This window comes from Macrotis lagotis, chromosome X, assembly GCF_037893015.1.
Source record: "Macrotis lagotis isolate mMagLag1 chromosome X, bilby.v1.9.chrom.fasta, whole genome shotgun sequence".
NCBI lineage: Eukaryota > Metazoa > Chordata > Mammalia > Peramelemorphia > Peramelidae > Macrotis > Macrotis lagotis.
The window spans coordinates 329,509,514-329,530,284 of NC_133666.1; the positions used below are offsets into that span (position 1 = coordinate 329,509,514).

General features: G+C 35.1%; 1 protein-coding gene across 1 annotated transcript in view; it reads left to right on the forward strand.

The window, feature by feature from the left end:
* CEP72 (centrosomal protein 72) overlaps window positions 1–20,771 on the forward strand; it is an 80,695-nt gene that overhangs the window by 26,653 nt on the left and 33,271 nt on the right. Inside the window, exons 6-8 of the mRNA XM_074200922.1 lie at window positions 11,779–11,979; window positions 15,112–15,446; window positions 17,631–17,766. Coding sequence (XP_074057023.1) covers window positions 11,779–11,979; window positions 15,112–15,446; window positions 17,631–17,766 — 672 coding nt within the window. The remainder of the gene's footprint in view (window positions 1–11,778; window positions 11,980–15,111; window positions 15,447–17,630; window positions 17,767–20,771) is intronic.

Below are 20,771 nucleotides of genomic sequence, written 5' to 3' on the forward strand. Positions count from 1 at the left end.
GGAGCTCTCTGATAAAACTCATAAGCTAAGGACTCTTAACTAAACTTTTGAGAGACAGAACCCACAAAGGGACCCAGTGAGGCAGTTCTACTCAAAGTAATCTGGAAAAGAGCAGAAAGGCTCTGCTCCCGGGGGGTCGGAGGGGGTGGCCCGCCAGAGGGGTGGCCTGCCAGAGAGAAAAGAACTTCAGCCTCCCGGAGGCAGCCCCGGGGCACTGGGAGCCCCAGCTCACAGCAGTGGGGGAGCCTCCTGAGCTACACCCTGGGGAGCACCGGGCACAAAGTGGGGGAACAGTGGGGGACCTCTGCCAGAGCAAGCACGTGGAGCCCAGCCCTCAGGGCACACAGCCAGCAGCTTGGTCTTTCCACAGCCCAGACCCAGAAGCAGAAGCAGGCAGAGCCAGTAAGCAGGAGCCCCCAGGGCATGAGCCCATTGAGCTGAGGGAGGGGAGTGAAGAGAGAGATTGCTTAGCTCTGTTCTCTGCCTCTGGAACAGGACTCTGGCACTCTGAACACATTCAGATCCTGATCCCAGTCTAGGCCCCCCCATAGAACAACAGGCCCCCCCCACCTCAGCCCCGTGGCAGAGGGGGGCACTTATGGACATTCACAGACCAGGAGGGAGGACAGAGCCTCACACACTGAGACCCTTGTGGGAGTGTCCCAAAAGCTTAGGAAGCACCCCAAAACCTGGCCCAGGCTGGGAAAATGAGCAAGCAGAGAAATAAGAGGAAGACTATTGAGAAATATTTTGCAAATGAGCCCAAGAAGGATCAAAATACTCAGTCTGAAGATGAGGAAGCACAAGCTCCTGCATCTAAAGACTCCAAGAAAAACAGAAATTGGGCTCAGGCTATGACAGAGCTCAAAAAAGACTTTGAAAATCAAATGAGGGAGTTGGAAGAAAAACTGGGAAAAGAAAGGAGAGAGATGCAGGAAAAACATGAAAATGAAGTCAGCAGCTTAGTCAAGGAAATCCAAAAAAATGCTGAAGAAAATAACATACTAAAAACCAGGTTGGGTCAAATGGATAAAACAGTTCAAAAAGTTATTGAGGACAAGAATGCTTTAAAAAGCAAAATTGGCCAGATGGAAAAAGAGATAAGAAAACTCTCTGAGGAGAACAAATCCTTCAGACAAAGAATAGAATTCAGGGAGATTGATGAATTTACCAGAAATCAAGAATCAATACTTCAAAACCAAAAAAATGAAAAATTAGAAGAAAATGTGAAATATCTCATTGAAAAAACAACTGAGATGGAAAACAGACTTAGGAAAGAATTTAAAAATTATTGGAATACCTGAAAGTCATGATCAGGAAAAGAGCCTTGACATCATTTTCAAAGAATTACTACAGGAAAATTGCCCTGATATTCTAGAAGCAGAGGGCAAAATAGAAATGGAGAGAATCTACCGATGCCCCCCAAGAAAGAGATCCCAAAAAAACCAACCCCTAGGAATATTATAGCCAAGTTCCAGAACTCCCAAGTCAAAGAGAAAATATTACAAGCAGCCAGAAGGACACAGTTCAGATATCGTGGGGCTGCAGTCAGGATCACACAGGACTTAGCAGCAACTACATTGGAAGCTCATAGGTCTTGGAATACAATATACCGGAAGGCAAAAGAGCTTAGAATGCAACCAAGAATGAACTACCCAGCAAGGCTGAATGTCCTCTTCCAGGGAAAAAGATGGACTTTCAATGAACCAGGGGAATTTCAGAGGTTCCTTTTGGAATGGCCAGAGCTGAACAGAAGGTTTGATCTTCAGATACATGACTCAGGTGAAGCATGGAGATTGGAGGAGAGGGGGGAAATATGAGGGACTTAATGAGGATGAACTGCATGTATTCCTGCATAGAAAAATGACACTGATAATACTCATATGAACCTTCTCAGTTAATAGAGCAGGTAGAGGGAGCTTTTATAGTTGAAGCACAGGAGAAAGTTGAATTCAAAAATAAAATATGGTGTAAAAATGGAGTCAATAGGGAAAAAAGGGAAATGGAATGGGAGAAAGAAAAAGGAGAGGGGGAATAGTCCAAGATATTTCACATAAGATTTTTTTTTATTACAATGAAAAAAAAAGTTTATCTAGAATCCCAGAGATCAACACCCACAGAGTACCAATCAGAGTACACTCAGATACTGTGGTCTCAGATTCTGTTATGAGACTTTCATCTTTCTGGAAATAAGGAGATAGACTATGATAATTTCTTAAAACTTCTGGTTCTAACATTCTATAAGTCTAATAGATATCAAGGTCATGTCCTTTGGGAAAGGAAGCAGTTTGGGTATTAAAGAAGGATAGCAGATATAGCTCAAATTTAGCCTTGGACTTTTAGTAACTCCCTTTGGGGCAGGAGAAAGCTTGGCAAATAACATGAAGAACATCACCCGTGCTCAGTGAGAATCCATGGGGATTGCTCCTGTGGCACACACATTGGAGAATACCTGGAGTCAGGTGCTGAACCGTTCCTCAAGTAGCACTCACCTTGTCGCACTCACCTGAAAGGTGTTTGAGCAGACTTCTGCCTGATCCCTCACTGGCTCTTTCTCTGTGGGGTAGCTGCTAATTTCCTCTCCCTAAGCTAGACCCACATGGTCTGATCATGCTGCTGGAATACCATGACCCCAGCTCCATGTGTCTGGATCTGTGTTGATCTAAGCTTCTTTTCTCTTCTCTTCTCCTCTCCTCGGCTCTCTACTATCTCTTTCTCTCTTCTCTTTCTTCTCTTTTCCCTTTCCTTTTTAAGTCGATTACTCCTTTCTCAGCTTATAACTACCAGTATGGCCCCAGCTCCATTTGGCTAGATCTATGTGGATCTAAGCTTCCTTTCTTTCCTTTTTTTCTTTCTCAAGCACTTTAGTTTTTTAACCTCAACTTCTGCTAAGCAGCCTGTCCTTTAAGGAATTCACTATCTTGCTGCTTCTCTAAAGAACTTGTTTTCCTATAAAAGGATAATCTATATTCTTTGGTTTCATAGACTTTTAGTTGTTTGTAGTCACCTATGAACTTTCTATAGCAACCTATGAATTTTCTGTAGTAACCTGTGAACTTTGCAGTGACCTATGAATTAAAGTCTATGCCTTTTCTTACAAAATAAATGAATGAATGAATGAATGAATAAATAAAGAGTTAAGAGAATCTTCCTCCCATGTGGGAGTTTCATCTTATTGGATAACAGTTTTCCTTTCTTTGCCCTATTTACCTTTTCATGTATCTCTTGAATTTCCTCTTTGAAGGCCAAATATTCTGTTTAGCTCTGGTATTTTCATCAGGAAAAGTTGGAAGTCCTGTTTCATTAAATGTCAGTCTTCTCCCCTAGAAGAGAAGACTCAATTTTGCTAGATAGTGAATTCTTGGATGCATTCCAAGCTCCCTTGCTCTTCAGAATATCATATTCCAGGCCCTTAATGTTGATGCAGTCAGGTCTTGTGGCTGTGACCTGAGTGTAGCTCCTTGGTATTTGAATTGTTTCTTTCTGGCCTCTTGCAGGATTTTCTCCTTGATCTGATAGTTCTGAAATTTGGGATTGATATATTCTTTCAATGACATTTTGCCTTTGGTTCTAGGATTTGTGTCCAGGATATCAGGGAAGTTTTTCTCTATATCCTGAAGTATGGAGTCCAGGCCTTTTTTTCCTCTTCAAGGTTTTCAGGAAGTCCTATGATTCTTGAATTATCTTGCCTGAATCTATTTTCCAGGTCTGTTGTTTTGCCAATGAGGTATTTTACATTTTCTTTTCTTTTCCTTTTTTAATTTTGATTAACACATTCTTGGTGTTTCATGAAGTCATTAGTTTCCACAAATTCCAGTCTTTTTTGGGAAAAGTTTTTTCTTCATTTACCTTTTGTACTTCCTTTTCCAATTGGTCAATTCTGTTTTTAAGGAAATTGTGTCTTTTTCCATTTGCCCAATTGTGGTTTTGAAAGAATTATTTTCTTTTTGCACTTGTCCAATTTATTTTCAAAGGATTTGTTTCTTGTTGTAAGATGTTAATTTTCTCTTGCATTTCCATTCCCAATTTTTCCATTCAATTTTTAAACTCCTTTCTGATCTCTTCTAAGAAGTCTGTCTGAGCTGGAGACCAATTCATATTCTCCTCTGAAGCTCCAGTTGTCTCTGAGTTAGGATCCTTGTTTTCGAGGTAACATTCATTGGAACCCCCTTTGCAAAATGGCCTTTCTTTATTTTGGGCCCTTTTCCTAGGATCTTGGGTTGGAGAATGGGCTGGTTCACAGATCTTTAGTTTTGAGATCCCTAGAGCCCTTTCCCACTCCAAGGGGCTACTTGGTGGGTTGGCCTTCAGGGGATGTCAGAAGCTTTTTTTGGATTGCCTCTGATGTTGATTAGTGGCCCATTCCCTAGGCCTGGGGGGTCAGTGGCAAGATCTGGGCTGTCCTTGCACTTTGTGGGCTGGGGATAGACAGTTAATCTCACCTTAATCTGCAATCAGACTGGGGGGGCAGTGACAGGGAGATCAGAGGCCTATACCTGAATCTTGGGGCAAGGTGCAAACAACTGGGGTGCTGTTAGTGTGTTTGTTCTGGAGAAAGCACAGTTTCCCACAGGAATGGGAGGGGAAGGACTCAGCTGGAAATAGGGGGCTTGGGGTCTTCCAGAGCAGCTGAGCTAACTGGACAGAGGTCTCAGCCATCATACTAGAGCTCTCCTGCCCGCACACATTCAGGAAATGCTTCCATTGCTGTTCTCAGGTCAGTTCCCCAGCCTCAGCCCACCACTCCTGTACTGGGTCTCTGCTATCTGCCCTCCACATGCCCAGGCTCCCCTGTGACAAAACTTGCTGTGAATTGTTCTCCTCAGTTCTTCTCTGGGTTCTGTGGATCCAAAATCTGTTAAGAGGCTTGAAGTTAGTTCTGAGAGAAAGCCAGGAGAACTTAAGACAGTGCTTAACTTCTCTCTGCCATCTTGGCCAGAAGTCCTCAAGTCATCTTTCATGTATCAGTGAAATACTTTGTGAAATTCCATCTCTCTCTATTGAAAGTTTCTTAATTTGAATCAAAGGCAGAATGATTTAAGGGAAATATTTTATTAGGGTTGAAGAGAGAAAAAGTCTTGCTATAAGACCTAAAGATATGAAGAGAGCATTTTGGTAGGTTTGCTTGATAGTTGTGGAGAGGTTAGGGAGAGATATAGGAAGAAATAAGAGAAGAGAGGTATTCTGTGATGGAATCCAATGGAGAGCTTTAGAAACAAGGTGAGGATGTTAGACTTCATTTGTGGTGTTATGAGAAATGATTTACTTGGATATGGATGTTGATGCCAAAAATTTTGTGTGGATACAAAATTGAAATGAATTGAATCTGTTTAAGAGGAATTTGTCAGTTTAAGAATGAAATAACCAGGGGAGGCTAGGTGGCACAGTGGATAGAGCACCGGCCCTGGAGTCAGGAGTACCTGAGTTCAAATCTGGCTTCAGACACTTGTTACCTAGCTGTGTGGCCTTGGGCGAGCCACTTAACCCCATCTACCTTGCAACCCCCTCCCCCCCAAAAGAATGAAATGACCAAAAACTGGACTAAAACTTTACAGGTGGGGTTGGAGAGCAAAGTATAATTACAGAAATTTTGTAGTATAAATTAACACTTAGAAGATATATAACTTTGAACAAGTATAATTTGGGAAAGTTTCTATTGTATTCCCATTGTATATGATACTTCCTTTTGGTTTTACGTATACTTTTTATTTTTTATTTTTTAAAAATCTATTTTATTTGTTTTCCAATTACATACAATAGTAGTTTCTACCAATCTTTTTCTTGGCAAGGTTTTGAATTTTACAATTTTTCCCATTTCCTCCCCCCCCAGAAGGTAGTCTGATAGTCTTTATATTTGTTTCCATGATATGTATATATCAAAATTGAATTGTTGAGAGAAGAAACATGTCTTTAAGGAAGAAAGAAAATACTAGAGATAGCAAAATAATATAATACATATGACAACTTTTTTAAGAGTTTAAGATAATAATCTTTGTTCTTCATTTAAAATCCATAGTTCCTTCTCTGGATACAGATGGTATACTCTATCACAGATCCCCTAAAATTTTCCCTGATCATTGTAATGATGGAGTAAGCATGTTCATCAAGTTTAATCATCACCCCCATGTTGCTGTTAGGGTGTACAGTGTTCTTCTGGTTCTGCTCATCTTGCTCAGCATCAATTCATGCAAGGTTTTTCAGGCTTCTCTGAAATCCCATCCCTCCTGATTACTAGAACAATAGTATTCCATAAAGTACATATACCACAGTTTGTTTAGTCATTCCCCAATTGTTGGACATCCCCTCAATTTCCAATTCTTTGCCACCACAAACAGAGCTGCCATGAATATTTTTGTATATATGGAGTTGTTACCCTTTTCCATGATCTCTTAAGGGTATAGACCCAGTAGTGGTATTCCTGGATCAAAGGGTATGCACATTTTTATTGCCCTTTTGGGCATAATTCCAAATTGCTTTTCAGAAATCAGTTCACAACTCTGTCAACAATATATTAGTGTTCCAGATTTCCCACATCCCTTTCAACATTAATCATTGTCCTTTCTGGTCATATTGGCCAATCTGATTGGTATGAGGTGGTACCTTGGATATGCTTTAATTTGTGTTTCTCTAATCAGTAAAGATTTAGAGCAATTTTTCATATGACTATAGATAGCTTTGATTACTCATCTGAAAATTGCCTTTGTGTTTCCTTTGACTATTTGTCATTTGGGGAATGGCTAGTTGGTTTTTTTTAAATAAATTTGACTCAGTTCTCTATATATTTTAGAAATGAGTCCTTTGTCAGAAACACTAGTTGTAAAAAATTGTTTCCCAATTTGCTATATTTCTTTTCAACTTGGTTAGAGTGATTGTGTAAAAGGTTTTTAATTTAATGTATTCAAAATTAGCCAGTTTGTGATGCTGAGCAAGATGAGCAGAACCAGAAAAATATTGTCCACCCTAACAGCAACATGGGGGTGATGATCAACCTTGATGGACTCACTCTTTCCATCAGTGCAACAATCAGGGACAATTTGGGGCTGTCTGTGATGGAGAATACCATCTGTATCCAGAGAAAGAACTGTGGAGTTTGAACAAAGACCAAGGACTATTACCTTTAATTTAGCAAAAAGCCTGACATCTTATTGTCTGATCATGCTATCTCTTATACTTAATGGTTTCTCATCACATTCAATTTGGATCAGTGTATACCATGGAAACAGTGTAAAGACTGGCAAATTGCCTTCTGTGGGGGGTGGGGGGAGGGAAGTAAGACTAAGGGAAAAACTGTAAAACTCAAAATAAATAAAATCTTTTTAAAAAATTAACCAGTTTGTTTTTTATAATGTCCTCTTTCCTCTTCCTTGGTCATAAACTGCTTCCCTTCCCATAGAACTGACAGGCAATTCCTTGCTCTCCTAATTTACTTATAGTATTGTCTTTTATGTCTAAAACTTGCTCATTTTGATCTTATCTCGGTATGTGGTGAGATGTTGGTCTAATTCTAAGTTCAATCCTAGTTTCTGCCCTACTATCTCCCAATTTTCCTAGTCAATTTTTATTGAAGAGTGAGTTCTTATCCCAGAAGCTGGACTCTTTGGATTTATCAAACAGCAGATTACTATAATCATTTTTTGCTATCTCATTTGCACCTAATCTATTCCATTGATCCACTACTATGTTTCTTGGCCAGTACCAGACAGTTTTGATGACAGATGATTTATTATATAATTTTTAGATCTGATAAGGCTAGACTGCCTTCTTTTGTATTTTTTCCATTAAATTCCTTGATATTCTTGACTAATTTTTATTTAGAATTTTGAGTCATTATTCATTATTAATGATTTTAGTCTATACTTTTCTACTTTTTCTACTTCTATCCTTCTCTAGTTTAGATATTAGGGCTACATTTGCCTCATAAAAGGCTTTTGGTAGGCTGCTTTTTCCATTTTTGAGAATAATTTATATAATGTGGGTATTAATTGTTCTTTAAATTTGATAGAAGTACTTAATGAATTCATCATGACCAGAAACTTTTTTCCCTGTTCTCTCCCACCCCCCAGTTCCTTTCCTGATTATTTGATTTCTTTTGTCAGGTTCTCTCTCTCTCTCTCTCTCTCTCTCTCTCTCTCTCTCTCTCTCTCTCTCTCATGTGTGTGTGTGTGTGTATATATATATATATATATATATATATATATATTGTGATCTCAGGTTTGTTAACCTGTAACAATGTAATTTATTCTGTTGACTTTATTTCTTCAAATTTTGTTTTGCCCTTTTACTGTTTTTTTTTGCAGTTTTGTTGATTTGATTTTCTGATCTTTTTTTATATCACATTGACTAAAACGGTTAGCAATTTTATTAAGTCATTTCAAAAACCAGCTTTTAACTTTTTTTTAACTTTTATGAGTCTTTTTTTAAGAAAGATTTTATTTATTTTGAGTTTTACAATTTTTCCTCTAATCTTGCTTCCCTCCCCCCACCCCTCACAGAAGGCAGTCTGTTAGTCTTTATATTGTTTCCATGGTATGCATTGATCTAAATTGAATGTGATGAGAGAGAAATCATATCCTTAAGGGAAAAAAAATAAAATATAAGAGATTAGAAAAATTACATAATAAGGTAATTTTTTAAAAAAAAAATTAAAGATAACAGTCTTTGGTCTTTCTTCAAATTCCACAATTCTTTCTCTGGATACAGATGGTATTCTTAGTGAATCTTTCATTCCCAAATTTATCTAATTTTAAATATATATTTTGTGCTTATTTTAGGTTTGCTTATTTGTTGACTTTAAAATTTTTTAAAGCCACGTTCAGTTAATTATTTCTTTTTTCTATTTTGTTAATTTATGTGTATAGGGATATGATTTTTACCCTAATAACTACTTTAATTGCATCCTAGAAATTTTATGTGTTTTTTAACATCATTGTAGTATTCTTTCACATAAATTAATCATTTTTTATGTTTTTTTATTTAACTTATTATTTTGGTTTTAATTGTTAAGTTTTCCTTTAGTTTTGAGGGTTTTTTGTGCTCTCTGAAGTGATTATTATTTTTATTGCATTATGACTTATAAAGGATATATTTACCATTTCTATCTTTTTGAATTAGTTTATGGTTAACTATTACAATATTTGTAAATGTTGATTATATGATATGGAAAAATATGAATATTCTATTGCAATACTATTTGGAAGATACCAAAAATCTTTTGGCTCTAATTTTTTCCAGCAAGTTGTTCAAGTATATATTTTCTCTTTTGTTCATTGTCCTTTTAGAATAATTTATAACTGAGAGAGGGATGTTGAGATTTTCTCTCACTCTTGTATTGCTATCTATATATGTTTCTTTGTTGCTTAATATTTCTGTTACGAATTTAATAAGTCATTTGGAGCAGATAAATTTAATATTAATATTGGCTTGTTGAATAGTTCCCAACAGCATTACAAAATTTCCTTGTTTATCCCTTTTTATATTTTAAATGTCTGTTTTTACTTTGGGAGACAGCATGATTGCAACTCCTAATTCTTAAAATCACTTTACGTATAGTAGAAAAAATTTCTGTCCCTTCAGTATTATTTTGTGTCTCTTTTTTTAAATGTGTTTCAGACCTGTTTTTCCACCACTACTTCTGTTTGTTTGCTTGCTGTGTATTTTTAGAAAGAAATTGAAAAGAAATCTCAGTTTTTGGAAAGAAATCTCTCAGTCTCTCTTGTTTTTTTTCTGTTCCTTGGTTGCTGTATTTATTTACATTTCTTGAATTGCTGTTTTCTGAGGTATTTGAAAAGCAACTCATTTGTTCAGGTTTGGATTTCTGGTTAAGAAACTCTCATTTCAGGATCTGAAGTTGTGGTCTGATTTTTTGCTTTAAAGCGACTTTATAAACTTGCTCATAAATCCTTCAGGATATATGTTTAATTGATTATCAGTCTTATATTTTTTAAACAGGACTTTGTCTTTTTTTAAAAATTTCCTTAGTGAACAATTATGTAAATAAATGTATTGTTTTAGATCTTTGAACTCTAAAGAGTTTTATTTTAATGAATTCTTAACATTTGAGTTCCTTACTTTTTCACCTATCAAAATAAGAAGTAGGCAGTGGATAGCACATAATTCCTTGGATTAGAGAAATGCAGAAGTTTGCAGCAAAGAATTAGATCTATATCAAAACATTTCATCCCTTTTCCTATATTATCACAAGAGGAAATTTTATGATTCTACTATGGGTGCCTTCCAAGTTAATTAGGAAATTGTTTACTATTCAGCATATCTAAATAAGTATCTTTGTGTGTGGGAGGAATGCCACTTAAATAAATTTCGGAAATCTCTCAAGGTATGAAGAAAAAGTTTTATTCCTTTGTAGAGGAATGGGTCCCAGTCAATTAGAGAAAGACTGAGGCAAAGGCAAAAGATCCAGGAGTCATTTTTATCCTAATGCAATCCCCACCACTGACCCATTCTCATTAGTTAAAAATGTGACCTTTATAATCTAAACTTGTAAGCTAATTTAAATAAGCCAAACCCAGACATCTGTCTCCTTCCCGAAGACTCAGTAGATAAGGAACAAAAGTCAGTTTGCTTTTTACATTCCTAATAACATTCACTGATATCCCAAAAATTGTTTGTCAGGGGAAGAGGGGCAGAAGAGACACAGTTCTAATCTATAATATTCTACTGAATAAATCTCAGACTTTATCCCACTCATTTGTCTTCATGTTTTATATATATATATATATATATATATATATATATATATATATATATACACATACATACATATTATGTATATGTATATATATATATATATTTTATAGTAAACTGATAGAAGAATTTCTGTAGTAGAAATTCTGTAGTTACTGTAATAGACTTATAATTCCAAACCTCTAATTTGGTTTCAGGCTTGGGCTGTGATTCTATTTGGAGATGAATATACTTGCTTGCTGGTAGGATGGAGAAAAGGGGATTTAATGGAAGGAATGTAGGTTGCCTTGACCTTCAATAATTTTTTTCCTTGGTTCCATGTAGTTGTTTGATATTGGAAGATTGATATGGAAATAGCTTATTTTTAGATCACTGTGTAAGTAATAGAAAAAAGGCTTTTGATTTGATTTAAAGGAAAACAAGAATTTCTAAATTTTTGTAATATTAATTTTAAACAGCATGGGGAATTTTCAAAATTAATATCAAAACAAAAGCTTTGATGAACATTTTAAAGATAGTTATTCATTACTTTGAAAAATAAAAATAAAATGTGTTCTTGTAGTTTATTTTATATTTATTTAAAATTTTGCCTTTATAGAATTTCAAACTTAAGAGAAATATGTTGCTTTAGTTTTGCCAATTACTAGCTGCATGATTTTGGGCAAGTCATTTAACTCCTGGGCATCAGTTTCCTCATTTGTAAAATAAAAGTATTAGAACTAAATTATCATTAATATTGTTTGCAGATAAGATATTCTATGACTCTGTGACAAAACAATAGAACACCACTTTATTTTATTGAACCTAAACCTTTGTTGCAAAAATGAAATTCTTTCATTTAAAAATTATACTTAAAATATAACATTTTCCTACCTTTGAAAAATAATTGTTCAACTGGTTCATTTTATTTTATTAATATCAGATTGTTAAACTATACTTATTTTACTAAATTAATTTTATTAGATATTTCATCTATTTTAGGAAAATATGCTTTTCAAATATTTTTGCTTGGCAGTTTGAAAATGTCATTGTATTATATTTTTTGCTAAAACTTTTTTATAATTTTTTTTAAACCAGATTCTAGATATCTCCTGATTTCTAAATCATTGCCAAATATCTCTGAAGATAATTTAAGGGGTTATGAAAAGAAAAAAAGCAGCAGCAAAGTGAGTTTTCTGAATGATAAACTTCATGATCATCTCATCTTAAAGTGTCAAGATGAAACAGAAGGCCCATATAAGTATATGTCTCCTACTCATTTTGACTTCAAACCCTCAGGTAATAAAATTACAAATTAAACATTTTTGTTTTTCCCTCTCAATATATGTGACACAGCTATGGTCATCCTTATGTTTTTCTTCTTGAAAACTTATTTAATATACCTTAGATTGCTATCAAATTGCAAATTGGGTTTTTTCTTTATTTTCTCTTAAAAATTTAAAAATTACCTTTTTTTTCTTTTCTTAAAATTTTTTTATGGCATCATTTGCAATTTTATGTCACTTTTCAAAGATAAGTGATATTTTGGCATAGAAGATAGTGTACTAGCCTTGAAATCAGGAAGACCTGGGTTCAAGTTCTGCTTCTAGGCTGTCTGACCCTGAACAAGACACTTAATCCTTTTAGTTCTCTAGGTATCTAAGAGTATAAGTTGCAGAGATGATAAGGATCTACACTGGTAAGATGTTCCTCATTTGTGAAATCTTAGTTCCAGTCTCCCCTTCTTTGTTTTAGATGTGTAGGTGCTAAAATTCTCAAGTTGATTTTTTTTGAAGATTAACAATAGTACAATATTTATTTAATAGTACAATAGTACAATATTTATTTAAATTAGCACTTATAAAGTAGTGTACTTTTATAATATGCTGGATTTGTAAATAAGTAATTGGTTTATATGTTTCTAGGATTATCATACTACTAAATTTGAAGTACTTCGAATAAGGTTCATACTTTGATTGTTTGTGTTGATATTTTTTCCTCCCTTTATTCATGGCACCACCTGCAGGAATTAAATTTAATTTTGGTCATTTGAAAGTTCAGTGAATCCCAATATTTTGAAGTTAAAATGCTCATTTTTTTTGATTTCACAATTGTTTACCTCTGCTTAATGTTACAAAATTTTTAGTTTTAAAATTATAATTTAAGTTTAATTCTTGAGGATTTTTGAGGATTTTGCTGATATACTTAAACACAAGTGGAAACATCCATTGTTAACTCTTAAGAAATCAGTGATATGTTAAAAATAATTTCTCTATAATTTCTTTCAACTTTAATACATGCTTTTTTAAATTTATACCTTGCTTATTATCATAGTAAGTGGCACTAATTCTATGTGATAGAAGCACTTATAATTATTTTTGTCACTACCAAACTAAATCAAATTTCTACATGCATTGCAAAGCACAGAATTATAACAGAGTCCTGTAGTCATCATCAATTGTAATTCTCTTTTTGTTTTAATCTCATGCTCCCATTTTCTTTTTTTAATTTTACCTATTTTATCTCCCTTTTATTTTACTGTACCATATCATTTTCCATATATTCTCACAGAATTTGACTTTTTTTAGTTTTTTTATTTTTTTATTTTTGTTTTTTATTTTTAGAATTTGAAATTTTTACAAAAGCCTTTTTTAATAGACAAATGATAATCCTTTCATTGTTCTTAACTTTTTTCCTTTCAACTAGACCTATTATTAATAGCTGTTAACAACCTGCTTCTGGCAGATATGAATTAAGCCAAGTTAACCTCTCCCTGTCCCTTAATCAGCTAAGACTGTTGCAGAACAGTTGCAGATCACAATTTGAAGAGACTGTTTTCTCACCAGGAATGTCATTCCCAGTCCTGTACAGAGTGTTGGGAATACAAATACTAAAGTGAAAACATTCCCAGATTTGAAGAAATTCATATAGTATAGACCTCACATAAAAGGACAGTAATCAGCAGGGTTATTTTGGCTTGGGAATTTAATAGTGATATTAAATGGAGTCAGAGGAGAGTATATTGTTTCTTCTTTTCCATTAACAATAGCAGTTTTAATTTGATGATGGGTTAAGGCACCAGCATAGGCAGGTGAAGCCAGACTGGAAGCCATTCTCAGGATAGAATGGCCCCCATGGTGCACTCCAGTCAGGGGAGGGGTGGAGGGCCCAGTTTGGCAATTATGACTCTGAGAGGAGCAACAATGCAGATGAGGAGATGGGCTGTTCCTTTCAGCTAGAACTAACTGGCTTTCCAGGAAGCCTTCCCCAGGGCAGAGAGGGGCAGGGAGGGCAGGACAGACAGAATGGAAATTCTGAAGATGATGTGCTTGCATCATCTTTGAACTAGATGTCAGGGCAACCAAAAATTTAAAAAGTAGAATAAAAAGGCTCTTCTGCAAAATTTTAAACATATGATAAAAATCTGACAATCTGAGCAATGTACTGATAGTAAGCATTTTTTAAGTGCTTACTATGTGTCAGGCCCTGTGATAAAAGATAGGGATGAAAAGCAAAGCAAAAATAAATCTACAAAGCACACAGATCCTGTTTTCAAGTATTTCAATCCAACATGGAAACGTCTAAGTATGTCCCTAAACTACCTACATGAAGATATTATGAAAGGGGAAGGAATTAGTATCTGGTGAGATCAGGAAAAGCCTTTACAAGGTGACCTTTGAGAACCTAAGAGGTGGAAGAGAGGATGCTGAGCATTCCAGTCAGAACCACAGGACAATGGATCATAGAGTGTGTGGAGAGAAGTAAGGTAGGAGAGGCCCCAGAAGCTAGGAAGAGCTGAGCTCCTGAAGAAATTTAAATGATGGACAAAGGCTTATAGTCGGTCCTAGAAATAATTGGGAGCCACTGGCCAGGGTTCTATGATCAGAGTTATGCTTTAGGAAAACCACTTTTGCTGCTCAACAGACACCAAATTAGAAGGAGGACAAACTTTGTGGCAGGGAGACTAGTTTAAGAGGCTGTTGTAATTGTCTAGGCAAGAGGCAAGAAGTGCTGAACTAGACCTGTGTGAGTGAAGAAGAGAACTATGTAAGTAAGTGATGTTATGAAAGTAGAAATGACCAGACTTGACAATGAATTGGATCTGTGTATGAGTGAGAATGAGGAGTTAAAAAAAGACACCAAGATGGGATTTAAAACATTCAATTTTTTAAATGTATTTTCAGAGTGAAATGGATTATGAATTTTTGCATCATTCAAATTTCTTTTTACATATACTAAAGAAAGATCTGTGAACATAAAGCTTTAAGAAAACAGAATGTTAGTATATTAAGTATAATTCAAATGTAAAAATTATTTTTGTTAACTCTTATTTAATTTTCTTTTGCTGTTGTTTTTTTGAATGTTAATGTTAGTTTTAGAGTATCATAACTATGGGGTAGGGGATCTGATCATTTATTCCTCCCTCTATAGAATCTACAGGAATAGAGGGACCATTCAATAGTCCTGAACAGAAGAAAGTTACATCAGCTCAAAAGATGCTAAAATCTTTAGCTACTTCTGGAAAAATATATACAAGAAAAATGCTTAATAGAAGATTGCAGTCAGTTCAGGAAGAGAATTGTCAGGATCTTTTGGAAAGAAATAATAGACAACCCAGTGCTGATGAAAGTATTTTCAACCAAGAAATGGAAAGAAACATGGAATTGGAAAGAAAAAATGATAGATGCTTTTCTACCTTTGATAGATCTGAACCTGAGAGATCTGAACAGCCTAGGACTAAAAGCATAAATGCATCTGTCAAAGAGGTAAGCCAAAAAATGTAATAGTTTTGGCAGAATTATTTTTATTCAATAGAACTCTAATAGTTATTATTTTGTAATTAATGAGTGTTAGTCTTCATTTTTTTCTATTTATGGACCATAAGATATTATTTTTCCTCTAATTATCATTAAACATTTAATATTAATATATATTAGTTCTATAATAAAGCTTGTCAACTTTTTAAAATTAGTTTTTATTATACTTTTATATATTTCTTTAGAAATTTCTCTGCTTTTAAAGATCTCCTACAATGTAAAATTATTAAAATAGAAGTATAATTATAATAGAGATTATATAGGTGATTTTAGAATTTGCTTTTACTTGTCCTTTTTATTCAGAGCTGTAATTCAATGATTCTTGCCACATGGTGGCAGAGTCATCTCTGTCACTGTCAGAGTCCTGGAAAGGCTAGTTCAGTTGCAGGAAAAATTCCTTTTTAGTTCCAAAACTATAAGTCTGTGATAAGATGATTCTTTAAGCCAGATAAGTACTGTTCTGGTGACAGGTGGTTTTTTTTGTTGGTTTTTTTTTTTTAAGGTTTTTGCAAGGCAAATGTGGTTAAGTGGCTTGCCCAAGGCCACACACTGGTGACAGTTTCTAAAGGAAATATTCTGTTTAGGACATTTCCTATTTAATCTAGGGTTTTACCTTTCATAGTTGATTACTAATAATTGTCACACCTAAAATCAAAAGAGCCTCTTGATTATCAGGTTCTTCTTAGAATTGAAAGAGAATTTCAGAGGTCTAGTTTAATCCTCCTCAAATCATGAATCAACTATACATATACTCAGTAAATGGTCATCCAGCCTTTACTTAAAGGGAATGGGCAGCTAGGTGGTACAGAGCCAGGCCTGGAGTCAGGAAGATTCATCTTAAGTTCAAATCTAGCCTCAGAGATGATTAGCTGTATGACTTGGACAAGTTACTTAATCTTGTTTGCCTCAGTTCTTCATCTATAAAATGACCAGGAGAAGGAAATGCCCCCCAAAAATGGGATCATGAAGAGTTGAACATGACTTCAACATGCCTGAACAGCAATAGTGATGGGAAAATCACTGCTCCATTATGCAGCTCCACAAGTAGCTGTAGTGCATTGCTGTTTTTGGAGTCAGAGCATTTTGAAATTCTGGCTGTACTCTTACTATTTATTGTAATTTGGGTATTAAATTGGGGGAAATAGTGCTTTTACTGTATTATTCATATGGTTGAAGAAATAAGGAAGATGATTTTTAAAACTTCAGAATGAATAGAGCAGAACCAGTCAGAAAAAGTCTGTTCCCTCTTCTACATACTATCATGTGATATTAGCTCACCTCGAAGTCTCATACTGCCCTCTTTTTTTCTTAGCTATAAAAATCCCTGATTGCCTAATTTGATAAGGTTTCAAGTCCTTTCAACTCTTATTAGTTACCAGTTTTGAAACTGGAGTCAAATTTGAATCCTGGCTGTGCTCTTGATTACCTTTGTGACTTTAGACACAAATTTTGTTGTGTTTCAGTCTTCATTTACAAAATGAGGAAGTTGAAATAGATGACCTCTCAGGTCCCTTCTAACTCTAATTTATTTATTTTTTTCAAGGCATATTTTTCAATGTATGCCAGTTGCATCTGAGACAGTTACCATGAAAAGTGCCTAAAGAAATAGATTACCCTCCTCTGAGTCCTAAAATACAAATTTCAAAAAGAAAGTTTTGAAGTTCCCCATCTGTTGCTTTACTGTCCTTTTTTTCCTAACCTAATCACCAATTATTTGACTTTCTGAGATATTTATAGATATTTACAAGTACTTAAGGAATCTCATTTCTCTGAAGATGAGTCAGTTTGATAACTGGTACAGGTTATTTCTTTTTTCTCAACTATCAATTCCTTGACTATGGCCTAATACTTTTGCCTTCTTCACATGGTTTTCATATGAAGAAGTGGGAAATTTCCAATCTCTATGTAAAATAGCATGGGGGCATAAATCCTCCTCTGACTGTAGCATGGTCTGTAGAATCATATTAAGTCAAAAAACTTCCTCAGAATTAGAGTGACCTAATAATAGGGACTTTGGCACTATCTATTAAGAATAATACTTTTTTCCTAAAGAAATAAGCTTTTTAAATAAATATTAGCGCTTAAGCAATAGTACATTTTGTGTTGTATGAAATGACCTTCTTTGCATTGCAGGTGTCAAAATCTCATTCAGCAACACAGACAGTTAGTAAAGATATATTTGAAATAGCACTCTTGGATACTCTTTTGGATTTAGTGGATAAATACTGGAATGGTCGAAAATCTCTGCGCTCTAATGAAAAATTTATTTGTAAGTAAAAATAAGCAAACATAATGCTTAATAATTCTAGGAATTAACAAGTCCTTGAATTAGACCTTATAGTCATTTGATTGTTGAATTGGGTTCTTAGAAGTACATTAATTCTACTTATTCCTTAGGGTACTATTTGAAAGATTACTGTTCAAGTTCAAAAATTTGTACATAATAAGTGAAAGAATTAAGTGAATTTTTTATATTACATGGCATTTAAACAGGAGAGAGAGAGAGAGAGAGAGAGAGAGAGAGAGAGAGAGAGAGAGAGAGAGAGAGAGAATATAAGTGATATAGCCAGGTGATGGCTGAGGAGCCATATATGATTTTGCTAAGGTTGGCTTGGTACAAATCTGTGCTGCTTCATCTTGAACCTGTGCTTGCCCTATCTTTCTGTCTGTCTGTCTGTCTATCTGTCTATCTGTCTATCTATCTATCCATCCATCTATTTGAAATTATGACCTACTGCTCTTTCATTCACAAAAGTTCTATTCCAAGACTTATTCTGGTAATCAAATGCCCTCAATTTTCCCAGACTTTATTAATGGGGCATAACTTTGACATATTCTACCAAGTTGCAGATTGTTTAAATATGGATCCAGTGATATAATATGTCTGTGGTTTAAGATAAGCTACACCTATAATAAGCCTATCCATAATAGATTACCTCTAGGATGATTAGTTATTTAGTGGTGGCAACTCATGAAACAAGAGTACAAAGTAACTCAGGACTCTGCAGTGCTCATCTGTTTCTACTGAGATGGTTGTAAAGAGATGGAAAAGGGTACTGAGAATCACATTGGGTTGATTTCCATCTATAAACTATTGGCACTTTAAATATGACATTATTGTCCAGAAGCCTTGAAGGTAAATCGTATTGATTCTTGCAGTCATTGAGATGAATCAGAAGGCAAAAGGAACTTGCCAATAAAGGAAAAAAAGATTGGTCAATCAAGTATTAAGAACTTAACATGTTTTAGGCTCTACCTGCATACTAAGGATATAAATACAATGAATGGAACTGTCTCTTTTTTTAAATTTATTTTCATCCATTTGCACATATTTTCAAGTCACAAAATTTCCTTCCACCCTCCCCTCAGCAGCAAAGTGTCAGGTTACAGATTAGTAGTAGTTATTTTCAGTATGAGGAATTAGGATTAAGGGAAAGAGATAAATAAGAGATAATTTTTATAAAGTATTCATCAGATTTGGCAGGGGTGTTTTTTCTTCTATGTGTTTTGTTTTGTTTTGTTTTGTTTTGTTTTTCTTTCTCTGGCTGGGGATAATATAGTCCATGATCTGCCAAATATGATTGTCCTAGCTCTCTGGACTGCCGAAAGGGGCTGCTTCCATCAAGGTTGTTCATCTTATAATGTTGTAGATGTGTCCATTGTTCTCTTGGCTCTACTTCCTTTGTTCAGCATTAGATCCTGTAATTCGTTCCGTGCTTTTCTAGAGTCCAACCACTTATGGTTTCTTATCAAACAATAATATTCCATAGTATTCATGTACCATAACTTGTTTAGCCATTCCCCAGATGATGGTCATCCCCTCAATTTCCAATTCTTTGCCACTACAAAGAGAGCTGCTATGAATATTTTGGAACATGTAGGACTTTTTCCCATTTTTTATAATTTCTTCTGGATGTAGTCCTACAATTGGAATTGCTGAGTCAAAGGGTATGAATAGTTTTATTGCTCTTTGGGCATAGTTCCATATTGCTCTCCAGAAAGGTTGGATCCCTTCACATAAAGCCATATCATTTCTTGAACTATTTGTGCCCCTCCCCCAGGCCTATTTTCTCTCACACTTTACCTACCCCCTCCTCCCCCACCCAGGGTCAAGGTTAAGAGAAACAAGGCCTATTTTCTTTCACATGTTATCTCCTCCCTCCCCACCCATGGTACTTAACCCTTTGTTAAGTGAAGTACTAGTTAAATCCAAATCCTGATCTAATTAACTGCAAGAATTTTAAAGATCTCTTAAGTACTGGGAGGCTCTTGAGGTCTCACCTGATAACTTTACAAATGATTCTAAGTTATAGAGACATTGACTCAGGTCCTCAAAGTTTATGATACCCTCATTAGACAAGGTGCTTAGCACCATGTGATTAAAGAGGGTTAAAGTATGAGACACTTAAGTTTACAGTTAACCCCCCTGCTTTTCTTCTGGACTTTTTGTCTCAAACATAGTGATGTCATCTTGGACCTCTTCAGTTGAAAGATAAGACCCAATTATACCCATATACTTTAGGTTCATTCTCTTCAAATCTATTCTACCCTTTAATTATCCTAAGAGAAGTAAAATTCTAAAGAATTGGAAGTGTTATATCTTCCCATTTAGGGTTGCATATAATTTGATGGTCTTGACCAACATTTGTTTTTTTTTCCTTCCCCTTTTCATTTATCTTTTTTTATGCAACTCTTGAGTTGTGTATTTGGTGAGTGAATTCTTTGTGCAGTTCTGGTCTTTGTGTTAGGAAATTCTAGAAGTCATGTATTTCACTGAACATCCATCTTTTTCCCTGACAGTATCTGCTGGATTTTGTAGGGTAGTATATTCTGGGTTGAAATCCTAGGTCCTTTGTTCTCTGAAATATGTTATTCCACGTCTTCCAGTTCTTCAGTGTTGAGTCTGATAGGTCCTGTGTGAGTCTGATTGTATTTCCTTTGTATTTGAATTGTTTTCTTTCTCCTGCTTGCAATATCTCTCCTTTATTTGAGAGTTCTGGAATTTGGCTATTACAGCACTTGGAGTTTTTATCCCAGGGTCTCTTTCTGGAGGAGTTATGTGGATTCTTTCAATGGTGATATTGTTATCTTGTTCTAGAAGATTTGAACAGTTTTCCTTTATAATTTCCTGCATGATGTTTTCCAGGTTCTTTTCTTGATCCAGGCTTTCTAGTAGTCTGGTAATTTGTAGATTGTCTCTCCTGGATCTATTTTCCAGGTTATTCATTTCCCTAAAAGGTACTTTACATTTCCTTCAATGTTTCAGCTTTTTTA